This window comes from Nansenia antarctica (genome assembly GCF_963989245.1).
Source record: "Nansenia antarctica genome assembly, chromosome: 11".
Classification (NCBI taxonomy): domain Eukaryota; kingdom Metazoa; phylum Chordata; class Actinopteri; order Argentiniformes; family Microstomatidae; genus Nansenia; species Nansenia antarctica.
The window spans coordinates 17,606,485-17,624,308 of NC_137681.1; the positions used below are offsets into that span (position 1 = coordinate 17,606,485).

General features: G+C 43.5%; 1 protein-coding gene across 1 annotated transcript; it reads left to right on the top strand.

Moving 5' to 3' along the window:
- Positions 1 to 1,656: 1,656 nt before the first annotated feature.
- Positions 1,657 to 2,439, top strand: ch25h (cholesterol 25-hydroxylase; the record flags this gene model as incomplete). The annotated part of the gene is made up of 1 exon (XM_080541476.1): positions 1,657 to 2,439. One exon carries the CDS (start codon positions 1,657 to 1,659, stop codon positions 2,437 to 2,439), a length of 783 nt encoding a protein of 260 aa, XP_080397602.1.
- Positions 2,440 to 17,824: the final 15,385 nt, after the last annotated feature.

Below are 17,824 nucleotides of genomic sequence, written 5' to 3' on the forward strand. Positions count from 1 at the left end.
TCCTCTTGTCTGATACATCCTCCAAACCGGCGGCTAGGATATATGTTTCGAAAGAGGAAATCCAGCGGCCCCACGGAATCGGTGGTTCTGCCGGGACTGCTAGGAAAGGAGGGGGTGTTGGTAGAGAACAATCAGCCATCGCTCGTCGCCAATGTTGTGTTCAATAATGGAGACTGAACTCAGAGCTTCAAGTTGGAACGTGTACTCCATTTAATCAAACACGAGTCTAACACAAAACGTAATACGGCACATGTCGTAAAGCCCAAACTGTCGTAAACACAGACGTAACATGCCCTAAAGGGGCAATCTGGGATTCAAACAATACAAACAAACCGTTCTCCCCTACACTTTATTTGGTAAACAGCTGAGCAATGGGGCTGGAGAAATGTAACCCCTCTGAAATACATAGACTGTCTATCAATGATATTGTCGTAGATTATCTTGTTGGTTATGGATCACGAAAACAATTCTGAGTTTAAGACTATTTATTTAAAGAAAGTACACATGTTACAGAATATATGAGAGTTCCCTGGAGGTCTGGTGGGCTGCGTGGTGAGAGAGAGAGAGAGAGAGAGAGAGAGAGAGAGAGAGAGAGAGAGAGAGAGAGAGAGAGAGAGAGAGAGAGAGAGAGAGAGAGAGCTGGTGGTCTGAGAGAAGAGAGCCCCTCAGGCCCACACCCTTATTTATAAACAATAGTATGTAAATACAGTTACAAACAATGGTCCTATCACGGTCACTGTATGGATGCTTGAGGTGTGAAAAGTAGGAGACCCTACAATGATGTCACCTGTGACCTGGCCTAAAAGTCATTCCAGGTTCAAGTTCAGGTCAGATTCACAGGAAGTCATCCTAACAATGCCCATATAAGGACAACACGTCCTGAGGCAAAAACATATGGCCCTTGAGACAAAGGATGTGTTTACAAGGTGTCATAAACCCCCCTTGTCAGGAGAACAGGCCCATACCATATACAGTCCATGTATGTGTGTGTTTAAGTAAAATATACTACAATATCAACATTATAGTTTTAACCATGTTTTGAAACTACAGTGTGTCTTTACAATGTCATTGTTTACAAAGAATGGAGTAAAACGAACTTATACTTTGGGTTCTGATAGGGTAAGACAGTTACATTTAGCTCATGATGCATTTATAAGTTACATTCTTCAAGAATCTATGGCTATATCAATTATGTAGTCCCACAAATTATAGGCCTGATTGAATCGAAAATGAAATGACAGAATTTAGTGAATGTTTTTAATGAAATGGCTTGACCACTTGGTGGCACCCTATACAAGATAATGTTCTAAAAGCAGTGGTAGAAACCAGTGCTACTAGCCCACTTAAGTTATTTTTTTTTGCAATTAAAAGCAAGTACAAAGACACTATAGTTATATATCAAGTTACATTACTATGTAAGGTTGTTAAAAGTGATTTAATTTCCCTAATGCTCATTGGTAATAACTCGAAAAAAATAAAAATAACTCGACATTTCAAGCCATGGATTGATTTGTTCAGTGGTTACATTCATACTGGCTCTCAATACTATGGGTCTCCGCCCACAGGAAGTCTAGTCCTTATAAGGAAAAGTAGGAAAACCAGAACACGTCAGAGCACGTATAAAAGGGACTGGACATGGTTATTGACAAGACAAGCATGTCGAGCTCACACACAAGCCAAATGATCTTACAGAGCTTATGGGACTTTATACTGGGACATGATGCTTTGCTCAGATCGCCCTTCTTCCCTGTGCTCTTTTCTCTCTGCGTCTACCTTAGCTTCTGCCTGCCTTTTGTGGTGCTGGACCTCCTCTCTCCCAAGCTGGCCTGGATTAGGAAGCATAAGATCCAGCAGAAGACTCATGTATCGTGGGAAATGATGTGGAGCTGCCTGGCTCAAGCCCTCTACAACCATGTGGTGTTCATCTTGCCTCTGAGTGTGCTCCAGTGGTACTGGAGGCCAGTCAGTTTCCAACCGGAGGCCCCTGGGATGATGCGTGTCCTCTGGGACATCTTAGCCTGCTTCCTGCTCTTCGACTTCCAGTACTTTATCTGGCACCTGCTGCACCACAAGGTGCCCTGGCTGTACCGGACCTTCCACAAGGTCCACCACAAGCACACCGCCACCTTTGCCCTGACCACAGAGCACTCAGGGGCCTGGGAGACTCTGTCGCTGGGCTTCTTCGCTGCGGTGAACCCCCTGCTGCTGGGCTGCCACCCTCTGACGGAGATGCTTTTCCACGTGCTGAATATGTGGCTCTCTGTGGAGGACCATTGTGGATATGACCTGCCCTGGTCAACACACAGACTTGTGCCCTTTGGGCTCTTGGGTGGAGCTCCGCACCATGACCTGCACCACCAGAAGTCCAAGTCAAACTATGCTCCGTATTTCACACACTGGGATAGACTCTTTGGGACCTTGGACAAGCATTCTGACTGAACACATTGTACACATGGAGGAAAGTACACATGAACATTATGAACAATATCTTTTATATTAAAAGACTGTAAGAAAAAGTGCATGTACTTATTAAACGTGCTAAATGTCATTATATAAAAAATATTATTTATTATTTATTAATGGAATATAAAATATATTCTGTGATTCTGTTTCTTCTTGGAAATGACTTGCATGTTTACAGAATGGATGAAGTATTTTTTTTCTAAGATGACATTGATGTGGATATTTGAAGGGCATTGCTTCTGAACAATGAAGAATACTAAACGAAAAGAAGAGTGATGTATTGAGTTTAGAACAATTAGGCCAGTTTACTGAAGTACCAGAATGAATTTGCCTGAGATGTTTTAGAATGACTGAATATGAATGCTACAGTATGTCAATGTGTATGCTTGGGCTCACATGAGTGGTAAAAGAGAAGCATGTCACTGCTCTGTGCCACTGTGAGTCTCACAGAAAGAATGTTCAGCTCTTCCAAGCTGTATGCAGTATTAAAAAGTTAAGATGACGTGTTTTCACTTAACAAGAAAGAATAAAATGGATATGTCCGAAATCTTTGTGTTTGTGGCTTTCATAATCCTACTGTCTTCTATGCATCACGTCTTCATGCTGTTATGGGGTATATCAGGTAGCATAGTTTGTGGATGGATAGAGATGACAGGTAACCTTCTTCTCAGGGCTATTTAACAGCAATGTTGTATGTAGAACAACTATTAAGCAAATGTAATTAATTAATCATGTTCCTGGTATCATTTACAACAGCGCTTATCCTCAGTAGAGGTACTACAGTAGATTATATAATACTGTACATCAACATGCTGATTTGTGTACACCACAGAGCAAATCCACTAGTCAGTGTCAACTCAACTAGTGAAATTGAGATAGGAGCACGTTTCTAGTGGTACATTTTTCGTCAGGCCTAATTCTTCTGAGACTGGGGAATAATTTAGTGTGAAAGAAAGGGACTTTTCTGTACCTCCACTGGTCTCCCACTCTGGAGATGGATTGGAAAGTCCAACTCTCCAGGGACACTGGCCATGCAGCTCCATTCTTACTCAGAAACAGATGTAATATCATTGTGGTAAAATACGTTGATACTCTCAGTGGAGCAAAGATATTGAACCAATGTTATTTCCAAAAAGCAATTTACTCTCTTACAGTATATCTCAAAAGTGAGTACACCCTTTAGATTTGTGCAAATATTCTGTTATATCCTTTCAGGGGATAACATTATCCTACTGAAACGTTGATATAACTTAAAGTAGTCAGTGTGCTGCTTGAATAACAGTATAGATTTATTGTCCTTTGAAAATTACTCAGTACACAGCTGTTAATGTCTAAACAGCTGGCAACAAAAGTGAGTACACCCCATAGTGAACATGTCCTAATTGATGCCCAATGATGTTGTTTTCCCGCCCTGGTGTCATGTGACTCGTTAGTGTTACAAGGATTCAGGTGTAAATGATAAGCAGGGCTGTTACATTTGGGCACAATTCTCTCTGAATGCTGGACAACATGGCACCTCATGGCAAGGAACTCTCTGAGCGGCTGAAAAAAAGGATTATTGCGCTTCACAAAGATGGCCTTGGCTATAAGAAGATTGCCAACACCCTGAAAATGAGTTGCAGCACAGTGGCTAAGATCATACAGCCGTTTTCCAGGACAGGTTCCACTAGGAACAGGCCTCGCCAGGGTCGACCAAAGAAGTTGAGTCCACGTGCTCAGCGTCATATCCAGAGGTTGGTTTCTAAAAATAGACGTGCGAGTGCTTCCAGCATTGCTGCAGAGGTTGCAGAAGTGGGATGTCAGCCTGTCAGTGCCCAGACCATACGCCGCACACTGCATCAAATCGGTTTGTATGGCCGTCGCCCCAGACAGAAGCCTCTTCTGAAACCGATGCATAAGAAAGCCCGCAAACAGTTTGCTGAAGACAATGAATCCAAGAACATGAGTTACTGGAACCATGTCCTGTGGTCTGATGAGACCAAAATAAACCTGTTTGGGTCAGATGGTGTCCGGCGTGTGTGGCGGCCACCTGGTGAGGAGTACCAAGACAAATGTGTTTTGCCTACAGTCAAGCATGGTGGTGGCAGCATCATGGTCTGGAGCTGCATGAGTGCTGCCGGCACTGGCACTGGGGAGCTGCATTTCATTGAGGGACACATGAATTCCAATATATACTGTGACATCCTGCAGCAGAGCATGATCCCCTCTCTTCGGAAACTGGGCCGTAGGGCAGTTTTCCAACATGATAATGACCCTAAACACACCTCCAAGATGACAACGGCCTTGCTGAAGAAGCTGAAGGTTAAGGTGATGGACTGGCCAAGTATGTCTCCAGACCTAAACCCAATTGAGCACATGTGGGGCATCCTCAAGAGGAAGGTGGAGGAGTGCAAGGTGTCCAACATCCGTGGGCTCCGTGATGTCGTCATGGAGGAGCATTTCAAAGGGAGCTGGCTGACCGGTCGGGTGTATCCCAGGCCCCAGCCCTCCTTCAGCCGCATCCTGCCTGATGTGATCGGGGGAATTCTGAGAATTTCCCCAAGACACCTCCGTTTCCCATCCACACCCCTTGAGCAGGCGCGGGTAAAAGACGGGTTTGCCGACTCCTTTGGGTTCCCTGGCGTTATAGGCGCAATAGACTGCACGCACGTTGCCATACGGGCACCGTCAGTGGATGAGCATGTTTTCGTTAATCGAAAGAATTTTCATTCGATCAACGTACAGCTCATCTGCGATGCCCGTATGGCACTGCTGAATGTCTGTGCTAATTGGCCGGGTTCTACCCATGACTCTTTTATAGTACGCCAGAGCAGGGTAGACGTTCGTCTGGAAGCGGGAGAGGGCAGAGAGGGGTGGCTTCTCGGTAAGTTGCATTTGTAACGTTTGATCATGATAACTATCCAGGCAAATGCTTATACTGTAATAATTGAATATGGTCTTCTCAGGTGACAGGGGTTATCCATTGAAAACATGGCTGCTCACTCCCTTCGCAAACCCCCAGACACCGGAGGAAATCCGGTATAATTTAGCGCATGGCCGGGCAAGGTGCGTTGTGGAGCGCACTATAGGTATGTTGAAGGGGAGATGGCGTTGCCTTGACAGCTCCGGAGGGACCCTCCTCTATACACCCAACAAGGTATATTCTTCATCCCTCCTTCAGATGCTGCATATTGTGTATGGAAGCTCCTGCAGTCTTATCAGTAGCCTATTAAATTGTTTTAACTAAACATTTTCCCCCTAAAAGGTGTCAGGCATAATTGTGGCGTGCGGTGTGCTCCACAACATTGCGCTAAGCCATGTACTGGTGCTGAACCCACTGGACATGAGAATCGATCCACAAGAGCCCCCTAATCCGCCACCTGATGGAGCAGCAGCCCTGACCAATGCGATAAGGATAAGGCGCCAGCTAATACAACGCATTTAAGGTAGCATGTCAATAACAGCTCATTAACACAATGTAGTTGATGCACACATCACATTTTTTTTATTCGGACTGCAGGCTTTCAATGATTGAATTATTCAGATGAGTGAGAACTCTACGGATTTTTTTCAACTCTTCTACAATCGCATTAGCTGCATTGCAGAGGTCTCGCTGTGTCTGCAGGACCTCGTCGTTGAAGGCATTGGGGGTGGGACGACTGCCTGAGGTGGAGGGCCTTTCCTCTGGAGGTGTGGGGGATGCTGCCGAGGGCGGTCGCCTTTCCCTCTGCTGTGCGGTGGCCTCGCGCTCCTTGGCGACACGCGCTACTTTCAATGCAGGCTCATCAGTCTCCTGTGGTGCTGTAAATAAAAATGTACATTGTTGAAACAACCACATGAGATGTCATTATTTAATTGAATTAATTGTAATTGGATTAAAGAAGTTCGGTATTAAGCCCTGTTATAAGGTTATTTACGATCATATGGGTCCATATCAACATTTTGAGTTTTATGACCTTCTTTAAATAAGCACACAGGAAACTCACCTTCATCCACCAAAAGCTCTGTGTCGCCTTGTGATGAAATGCCACCAGTTGCACATGGCCCCATGTCAGCCCACTTTTTCCTCAACTCCGCCAGTGTTCTCCCCCCTTCTCCAACTTCATTCACACTAACAGCTTTAGATTTTGTAGTGATGCCACTATTGAGGCTGCCGAACAGCGTCTGATATCGGGCATCGATCTCTGATAAGAGACAATCAATCTCTTCCTCACTATAATTGTTCTTTTTTGTTCTTTCTGCCATCTTGCTCGTCAAAGGTTCTGCTCAACACCTCAATCAAGCCTATTTATAGCACTTGACTTAATTGAGCCGCTATAATTGAGCCGCTATCACAGGGCGTTAATACAAACCTCATTCACCTGCGTTCAATTCCAAGTACAGTTCTGTAAAAATCCTGTGGATGTTGTGACGCCTCCCACTCTGCCTGCATATTGGCTGTGGCTGGAGCCTGGGCAGAGTGGGTGGGTCGTTAGGCTGAGTGGTGTCACCTGGGTTTGGGGAGCTGGGGATATATATATATATATGAGATGGGTGTCCTCAGCTCTCTCTCTCTCTTCCTTCCTTCTGATTTGGGTTCCTTTGGGGTTTGTTGGTAAGGTCTCTGGGTACCCGGTTTTTGGGGCCTTTCAGTTTTACACTACATACATCCATACACCTCTTACACATACAACATACATTATACAACCATTCACTCATGGCATACACTACTGATTCTTATCCATAATCATATACATGTTATTTAGTTTATTTTGGTTCCTTTACTTAAATAAAACTTTAATTGTATAATTTAAACACGTGTGGACTCCCTTATTTGTTACTACCTTCGTGTGTGTAACAATGTTGGCTTCCAGCAGGAGAGGCTGGTGGAAGTAGAAATCAAAGGACCAGCTCATTGTAATGCATGGAAATGAATGAGAAATAAGTGAGAACTCCTTATTAGATGTATTACAATGAGCCCGTACTCAGATTTCTACCTCGCCAGCCTCCCCTGGCCTACACTATGGCAGCCAGGAAACAAACATTTCCTGACCATGAACACTTCACTCACTCCCTCACTGTAAACATCAAACAAATTATGACCTTGCCAATACCTGGTCTAAAAAGGGAAAGGGACACATCCTGAGAATGACAATGGAGAGTTTCCCAGACGTTGTTGGAGAATTCCCAAACAGGAGCCACACTTTTAGATTAGATTAGATTCAACTTTATTGTCATCGTAGAGTACGAGACAACGAAATGCAGTTTAGCATCTAACCAGAAGTGCAAATAGTGATATAAAACGTGATAGTGATAAGTGATAGGTACAGTATAGCAAGTACGGTAGTGTGGTAACCTAACTAATGAATAATGGGAATGCCATCCAGGATTCAAGTTAACCATTTATTCAAGAACAGGTGGTAACAACGTGGTACTCCGGGCAGACTGCCTAGCTTAATCTGGGACCCCGGCTATATAACAGGTAACTCCAGCCCAACACCTCTGGGGTTCCCCTACTGGCGTGGGGTGGTACTACAGGTAGTCTAACCAGGATATCACAGGTAGTTAGAGGTATATACAGTTAAATTGGTTGTCCACAGTGCCCGGTGTGGGGGTTGCTCATCAGAGTGTGTGTGGGGGGGATTGTTCACCAGAGTGACAGCTTTGTGAAAGAAGCTGTTCTGGAGCCTGCTGGTACAGGACCTGAGGATCCTGTACTTATTGAGTCTCTTAGATGGTAGGGGGTCAAACAGGCTGTGGCTGGGGTGCGAGGTATCCTTGCTGATGCTTGCGACCCTCCGCCAACACCGGTCTGCCTGGAAGGACTCAATGGTAGGGAGTTTGGTGCCGATGATGCGCTGGGTGATTTTCACCACATTCCGGTCCTTATATAAACAAAACGGTTGATTTTCCAAGTTCTACAGTACAGTTTATTTATATTTCTTGTAAAAGCACCACCACAATGAGCGTTGACCACAGACTCTATTTTTGGGACTCTGTCTCTGCTCTTAGACTAGTTGCTATCTGTTCCCAGACTCTGTCTCTGCTCTTAGACTAGTTGCTACCTGTTCCCAGATTCTGTCTCTGTTCTTAGACTAGTTGCTACCTGTTCTTAGACTAGCTGCTACCTGTTCTTAGACTAGTTGCTACCTGTTCTTAGACTAGTTGCTATCTGTTCCCAGACTCTGTCTCTGTTCTTAGACTAGCTGCTACCTGTTCTTAGACTAGTTGCTACCTGTTCCAGACAAATGTCTCTAGTCAGGGGAGGCTGGTGGAGGTAGAAATCAGGGGATTGATTCATTGTAATGCATGGAATGGAATGAGGAATGGTATCAAACACGTGCGTTTGCTGTAAGTATGTATACTATGAGACAACTTTAAGCATCTTATTTCCTCAAGCTCAAGAAATTCTGAATAAAAATGTGTCTTCCCCTATTGAGCGGATACACTCCATCTAAACACTCAGATGAGACACAGATGGTGGCTATGTTCGCCAAAGTTAATAATGAGTTGTAAAATGATCCACTGTTCCAGTGTTGTCCACATTTAAACCTATTCTAAAAAAAGAAAAAAAGAGTAAGGCATAGTTCATTTGATTTGTATATGAACTCAGCGACACATACTGGCATGTAGTCAGTTGCAACACACAGTATGATTTCTCTCATAGGGGAGAATAATGTTATAGCAGTTTTATAACATTGTAATAACAGGGAATAAATGGTTAGTGTTAGCCTTTGCTCATTCTATTTACAGGGGTGCAAACTGGTGATGGCCGACACAGGTGACAGTTTTTTTTGCGGCTAACCTTAGGGGGGGGGATGGTGCTAGCACTAATGGTGTTATATAGATATCACTAGCACTAACAGTGGTCTAACAATGATGCACGTGTAAGTAGCGGCAGCCCTGACCTTAACACCTGCAGAATTACTTCGAAAACAGTTTACTGTGACTGTGTTCTCAATGCTGTCTGGAATTGTACCTAGCTGCCTGAAGCTAAAAGTTATTTCAACAGCAGCAGAGTTTAGCAGACAGGGAGATTAGTTAGCTCGCGCATCATGTGACTTGGATGAGACGTCGACCCCCCCTTCCCCCATTTTTTTTTTGCAGATCTACACAATTCACATGGATGACATATTTTGAGATAAAAACAGCTAATTTAACAGAAAGGTGACAAGTTTGCACCGCTGATTTATATATTATATTATATCCCTTGAAAACAGACATACATATTCATTTGGCACAGTGCAACTACAGTCATTGGGTATTAGTTCAGGGGAGGCTGGTGGAGGTAGACATTGGAGCACAGGCTCATTGTAATGCATGGAATGGAATAAGGAATGCTCCACTGGTAAGAAGGAAACTGATAGTCTTAACTGTAGTCTTAAAGGGGGAGTTGTGCAACATCTCTTGAAGCTCTGGGAACATTGTCTTCTGAGAGAAGACAAAATCCATTAAATACTCAGCTTACAGTACTTTTTTTATTGGATATGTTGCCAATAATATTAGTGAAACTACAATGCAAATACACTTTTTAGGCAACATTGCAGTTATCAAACTGAATAGGGATTAGTTGTTTTCATAATGTTCTATATTGTTTATTGTACCACATGTGATTGTAAGTATTGTCTTTGAAATCAAATACATCACTTCTGCTGATTCTTCCAAACACAAACATCGAAGATATACATTTCCTAGTCAAGATAATGATGAAATCTATTATAGTTTAATTTCAGAAATGAACCAATGGATAAAACACATAGAACTATTCATACAGTGATAGACAGATGATGTTCTTTTCATCATCATTGTGATACAGAAACATCTTAAAGGCAAGGTAAATACAGGGCCCTGTGTAAGTAATGGGACAATAAAGCTTTATTTCTTCTTTTGACCCTACACTCCAAAAGTTGGGATTTGAAAGAAAAAACGATTGAAGCTGGTGATGAGAAGAGATCCTGACCCTCAGAGGTCAAGAGGTGGAGGTGGAGTCTTGATAATAGATGTGCAATCTACTCACCAACGATCTAGTATCTAGATCAGTGGGAATAACCACAGTGACGACATGGACTCCGACTGTTGGAAAAATGGTTGTTACATGTTGTTGATAAAGTTGGGGGTTATGTTGGGCATTTTATATTGTATTACAATTACTTTTCCTATTTTCACTTTAAAATGTGTATGTACGCTATCTTGATAGGAGTGATGTGCTGTGGTTTAGAAAAAAATAAAAGTGGTTTCACGTTGATAGCATCAAGGTGATGTGCAATAGGACCACCATGTTCCTTTGCCTTTCATGAATCACCATTAAACTAAGCTTGGTGCCAGCTAGTTCCACTTCAAATACTTCTCACGCATTTCTCTCTCCCAGGAAAATTATTGACCCTGAGGCACATCAAAAGAATAATACTGATAAACCTGCCTCAACCAATCTCCTTTGCAAAACCCTGCAAAGAGAGACAGAATTGCATGGTCATTTTGACATTGCACAATAACACTGCACCTCTCTGTCTCTCTCTTCTCTCTCTCTCTCTCTCTCTCTCTCTCTCTCTCTCTCTCTCTCTCTCTCTCTCTCTCTCTCTCTCTCTCTCTCTCTCTGGCATTGACATATAACCATTCATTCTCTAATTGCAGGTTTAAACAAATCAGACAGAACATGCTGACTGAATAACAGAAATGTCAGTATTTCATAAGCATCCAGTAAGACAAGCCCCGACAGACCCCCACAAGGAACTTTTGATTAAATTAAACTCTCTTCTAAGTCTAAGGTTAAAGGTACACTTCATACATTTTTAACATTACATTAATTATATCCAGCACCAGTGTCATACATAATGAGTGAAATGGCGATTTTTTGAATGGTCTTTATTTGTCATTGATATAGTACAGGTACCAAACAACGAAATTTGGGAGGGGGGGCTCCCCTGGTGCTAGGAAAGAAAAAGAAGAAAAAAAAGAAGGGAAAAGAGCTGGTTTACATAAATAAAGGCTATGTACACTATCCACTATACTATACTATACAGATAAAACACTGTGCTGTACTCTATGCTATGCTATACCTATTCTAACATTTCCTATCTCTGAACCTTATGTACCCTAGGGTTGTCATATTGCACATAGTGTTATTGCACATTCCTTTAAAGTGTCGCAGTTTGCAGGTTTGAAATGTACACAGTTGTGTTTCAGTATTACACTTGATTTCAATCTAGTAGCTGCCATCAATTTGTCTAGATTGTCCAGGGCCGAGAACCTAGGTCTTTGCTGTGTTCAGGGCCTGGATGGCCCTGGGGTAGAAGCTGAGCTTCAGTCTGTTTGTCCTTGCGAACATGGTCCTGAACCGCCTGTTCGAGGGCAGCCGAGCAAAGTGTTCGTACCCAGGGTGGGATGGGTCTCTGGAGATCTTGGAGGCCTTCCTGAGGCAGTATGTGTTGTACAGCTCTTCCAGAGAGGGGAGGGGGGCGCCGGTGATCTTCTGGGCCGATCTCACGACTCTCTGTAGCGCATTCCTCTCTGCGGCTGTGCAGCTGGAGAACCAGATTTTACGTTCTGTTGTAAAAGAGACAAATGGTCCTAAGGAAATTACCCTCTACGGTGTAACTGGGGGTAAAACACATTTCCATTCAATTATATTCAGAAACTACAGTGAGTTTCCAGCCTAAGTCTTCTGAGTTCTTAGAGAGGATAGACATCCTGTGTGTTGCTAACAATATGAGGTATGAAAGAGGAATGTTTCTTTATGGCTGGAAAAACACATTGAAGAGATCTGAGACACCAGTTCTTCTGCAGACACTCTGAAATGGCTTGAAGCTGGCCGTTACAACATATCACAATGCTTACAGTCCACTTACAAAAACCACTGCTTGTCACAACTTTTTCACAGTATTTCAGTTCCTGTTCTGCATGAGTCTGGCTCCACATAACTTTGGGCAGGCAGTTAGAGGCAGGTATGAGTAACTTGAGTTTCAGTTGTGGGGTAACTTTAACCTTTAACCTTTACCTTTAATACCTCTCCTCACACATCAGTGAGGATGTGAGTGAGCATGAGGGAAGAAGATCATATCAGTCATCATTCAGCTGTGTTCATACATCAGATCAACACCTATCAGGGGAGGCTGGTGGAGGCAGAAATCAGAGGACGGGCTCATTGTAATGCATATGTGGAGTGGTATCAAACAACATTTGTAACATGCATTACAATGACCCGTTACCATCCTCCAATTTCTACCTCCACCAGCCTCCCCTGTCACATTGGTAAACATCTGATGTAAATAACTGTTTGCCTAAAGAATGTGTAGAGTAGAAGGTGATAGCGTGTGATGGACAGGGTGCGGCACCGGTCCAAACGTGCCCACGGTTTCTGTCACCACTGCTGTACGGTAACTTACTGCAGCAGCAGACAGCACAGGATTTTGGAGTGGAGTCCAAACTGTTGTTTCGCAAGTTAGGGAAAGTCCTGGAGTTTCCGGGAATTAGTTGTGTACAGTATTCAATGGGGGCCAGTCAAGACAAGCATTAGCTCAGTTTATCTTACCCAGAAAGGGAGAGTCATTGTGTGACGCATTTTTTTAGTCCATCATGCTGGAAGATTAAAACCAGAAGCCAGCCTGCTTCGATTAACAGTTTTACCGTCTGATTAATGGATTATATAGAAATACTCTGATGCTAGAAATGAGGATGAACTTAACAACTGTAAAAGCCCCTAACAATGATATCTGGCTGCTGTGTCACATTCCTCATGCATGAGTGAGGTTTCGGGTTAGGTTTAGAGTTAGGGTTACAGAGAGTGTACAACCCCACCAGTCATGGCTGACAAGTTCATTGTAAGTTGTATCTCTCCAACTGTGCCCTGAGAAAATGCAGATTAAGTAATTAGTAGACTGATTCAGAAAATCAGAGAGTGACAAGAAATGTCATTTGATCATCCATGAGACAGTGACTAATAAAGACTTAGGAATACTCTATTACTCTAGCACTGTGAATGCTTTTACTTGTGATCACTATGATGTATAGTTGATTCACTTAGACAAATGCACTTAGTGTAAGTCACTCTGAATAAGTGCATCTGCTCAATTGCTCAAATGTAAAAATGTAAAAATGGAGATAAGCAAGAGAATGGCAAAAGAAAAAAGTGATCGAGTTAGAATGATAGAAAGCAAATCAAGTGCAATGGCAATAGAAAGCAGAATAGTAGAATAGTGACAGTGATAGAGCAGAAAGGAAAGGGAATGGAAACGGAAAACAGTAAAGTAAAAATGGAAACAGAATTTTCATTGATCAGTTGAAGAGAAGAATTAAAAGAAAAGTGGTGAACAGCGCCATCTACTGTTCTCACAGGCCCTGTGAACAACACCAATTCATCAGAGCAGTCATACGTCATCTCCCTGTCATCAGAACAATCAGGCCCCCTTTTGGGTGGTAGAAGCGTAGAAGTTTGACTGACGGTCAATGGAAATGTGGGGTCTTTGCTACTTTAATCCGATAAAATAAGAATACCGGATTGCTTTTTAGATATTAGGATCCCAAATCCGATGGCCAGTCAGGCAAACAATTATATAGTGTCGTTGCCGATCAATGATCGACGTCGTTACATAGAAAAGAAGTCATGAAATAGGGGTTGATGTGTGTCCTTTCAGTCTGCCTCCATCCATGTGGATGAACGACCCGACACAATAGCCTGAGGTGTCATATAACCCTAACCTTAACCATAACCCATATCCTGACATAATATACTACCTTATTGAATCTCCAGGTAATGTATTTCTGACATCTATCACTTTTGCTGTCGTTAAGATTTTTCTGTTTTGGTAGTCTGTCCAATGTGACACTTGCCCTCCTCCACCGGCCCTAGTTGTGGATCTAGCTTGCTGTATTTTTATGATAAATCGTAGCTAGCTAGCTAAAACATCTTCATATAAAATATATATATACATACACACACGCACCATCAAATGAATAGACACTTGTAAGAACCAATTGAACCCTGATGTGCACAGTGGAAAACACTATGAACAGCGGAAAAAAGTACTATGATAAGATTATCAGCAGGCCTTTTGCATTTTCAGTGTTACACTACGTATACGTATTGCCTGTTACCCTCTGGTGTGCCAAACCCAGCCATGACAAGACTCCACAGTTATATCATCACAGGCCTGTTCCATAGGGCTGTCTGTCATAGACCTTCCACCGCCACGCAGAGAAAAACTCCTCTATTGGATTCAGGAAGAGGCTGTAAGGTGGAAGGAAAACCATTATGAAGCGCTGGTTGTTGGTGAACCACTCACGTATCAGGACAGCACGGTGAAAGCTCACATTGTCCCAAACTATGACATATACAGGATGAACTGCTTGCTGATGCAGCTGGTCACGCGCAGCCATAATATCCATTAAAACAGCTTTTAGCCCATGGAAGTTTAACCTGATTTAAGTTCGCAGCTGCCGGCCGGTGCGAAATGCATTCCGGGATACTTTGAGCTGCATACTTCAGTGTGAACAGTCGGCTGGTAATGGCATACTTATTATTAATTTAGTAGGCAGTAGGCCTATGCAGAATGTACTCATTGAGTATGTAGTAGGCAGTATTCTAGTATGCCATTTCGAACACATGTCTCAGCCACTCTGTAGAGCTGAGACATGATGCATCGATCATTCGACCACACTCCTGTGGCTTCAGATAACGGTGTGTTGGTTTACCAACAACTCTTGCCACATTGTTAACTTTATTAGAAACCTTCCCACCCTCCATCCACTCCACCTATGTCTCTGATAACATGATGCAATATCATAAAATACCATATATTTACTAATAACCATATAACGTTTGGACAATTCACTATCAATCTGTCGTACTGCTATGAGTGGACAGTACCACTAGAGGGCGAGAGAGGGGAAGGCACAGCTCAGAGCGCAGCAGTGCTTTCACACAGGTTAGTAGGTCGGAGGTGAGCTGAGGTCACATAGAACAGTAAAGGAGGAGGAAACAAATGGAGAAAAGTGAAATAAAAGAGATGAGTATTGGGACACAGAATGTGTCAGTCCGTACAATTTCCTGTGGAGGGTGAGTTGGTTGATGCATTTCACTGTGAGTCAATGTTCAATGTACTTTCTTACAACTTACCTGTTCATATGTCATCGATAATCACTGAATGATGACAGAAGTTATGAGAACAGTAAATCACATTAACATTAGTCAAAGGGGTAAGGCTTAAATGCAGTAGATTACTAGAGTGGACCCCCCCGTCTCTTGTTCTCTTGCTCTCTTTCTCTATCACACACACACACACACACACACGCGCACGCACACACACAAGCATCACATCGGAGGAGTCACCATACAACATTCCAGAGCTGGTTGTGTGCAGATGCCTGTTGATGCTAGACGTCCAATGGGACGGCAGGAGGGAGCGTCCCTTTAAGAGCATAGCTGCTTTGCCATTTTCGGTCAAAGGCACATGCCAATAGACGAGTACTCTGTCTGTCCAACGCTCTGCTGCACCACAGCACTCCAGTGCACAAGCATGTTCATGTTTAAGACAGACTGGTGTCAGCCAGGGTTTCATGTTAGCATAACAGCATTAGCATTATCTTATTGCTGATAGGTGCAGCACAGGGGAGGCTGGTGGATGTAGATACCGGAAGACCGTCCTCCTCGATTTCTACCTCCTCCTGCCTCCCCTGGTGAAGCAGTAGCTGAGGGATTTGTATTGATAGGGAGAAGATAGAAGAGAGGAGAGGAGAGGAGAGGAAGGAGAGGAGAGGAGAAGACAAGAGAGGAGAGGAGAGGACTTCATTGCTCCCTAAAGAGAAAGTGTTATTGCACAAGCCATTGACAAACACTCTGATGTGCTGTCACGGTCCTCTTCCAAGACAGATTGTATTAGTTACGGCTACGACTATAATTCACATCCACCCATGAGAGGAGGCCTCCAAATGTTAGAGACGTCACTGCAGGGGAGGAAGCACACTGCGCAACTAAACATGGACATGGCAGATTGAAACACTGATTGTCTGACTGGGTGTGCAAACTGGGTGTGTCCTGTCAGTTGAGTATGCAGGATGCATTTTTACTGGCAGTCATACAAAGGTGGAGGTGCGCATGCATTTACCCCCCCCCCCACACACACACACACACACTTTTCCCAGACCACACCTTCAGTGGGATTATTTCTTCCCTTACATGCCTTTGGGGAGAGCGCCCTGCCAAGTCTCTCCTTATTTACCGAACAGCTCCTTTTTTGGTGCTGCATTAAAGTCTCTGCACGCTGTTGCTGCTACGGCCAGCCAGCCAGCCAGCCAGCCGGGTGGGAGAGAGAGAGGGAGGGAAGGAGGGAAGGAGGGAGGGAGGGAGGGAGGGAGGGAGGGAGTTCGCTGCTGACTTCCCTTGAATGTGTAAAGCTGACCTCCACTTTGAGTGATTTCACTCAAAATAAGCTGCGATAAACAGAAGCCATGCATGTGTTTTCAACTGTTCTCATCATGTGTGATTGAACTTTTCTCACCACGGCTTATGTGCTGGGCTATAGACAAGTGCCCTGCTAGTTAGGCGCCTGGTGCCGGGAGACCTGTGTGTCCGTGAACCGTTGTGCGTTACAATGAATGAAAAGTCAAATAGCATGAAAAACGTTGTGATCTTCCAGTGCTTACATCTGAGTGGTTTGTCCTGTGTCTTGAGAAAGATCAAAGGCGAGATCTGTTAGCATCAGTCTAGGCCGTAGTCAAGGCAACAACAGGCTACATTTATTCCTTGATAGCAGATCTACATTCCAAGCATTGTTTCCATGAAATAGTTTTCTGTGTCGCTGGCAGTGGAGGCTGATGGAGGTAGAAATCAGAGGACGGCTTATTATACCATTTTTCCTTTTATTCCATGCATTACAATGTGCCATCCTCCGATTTCTACCTCCACCAGCCTCCCCAGTGTATCTGGACATGGCAAAAAACTTGATTTGATACAACTACTACTATATTACTGAGATTCCCTCCGGAATAAGCAGTCAATATGTCCCTGCGACTTTGCAGGCCATGGATGGGATGGGAATAACACATCATTTATGTCAGACAAAGGAAAATAACTGAGCGAAATGAAAATGTTGGGCTTCAGTTTCTCAGTCTGGAAAACATCCTTGTACACATTCTGACAATTAAAACATTCTTCAACTGATTACAGATTGGTTGGTATACAATGCAGCTGACAATCATTTGTATCTTTTGACAATACCAGAAGTTTATATCATCATGATTTAAACTTAACTTCAAGTTAACATAATCCAGTTGTCTCACCTCAATAGTCCTCTGAACCTCTAGCCTGGTCACGTTCCCAATATTACTGCTAACTTCCTTCTCCCCCCCCCCCCCCCCTCCCCTCTCTCTCTCTCTCCTTTCTCTCATCCTGATATGGCGTTGCCAGTGC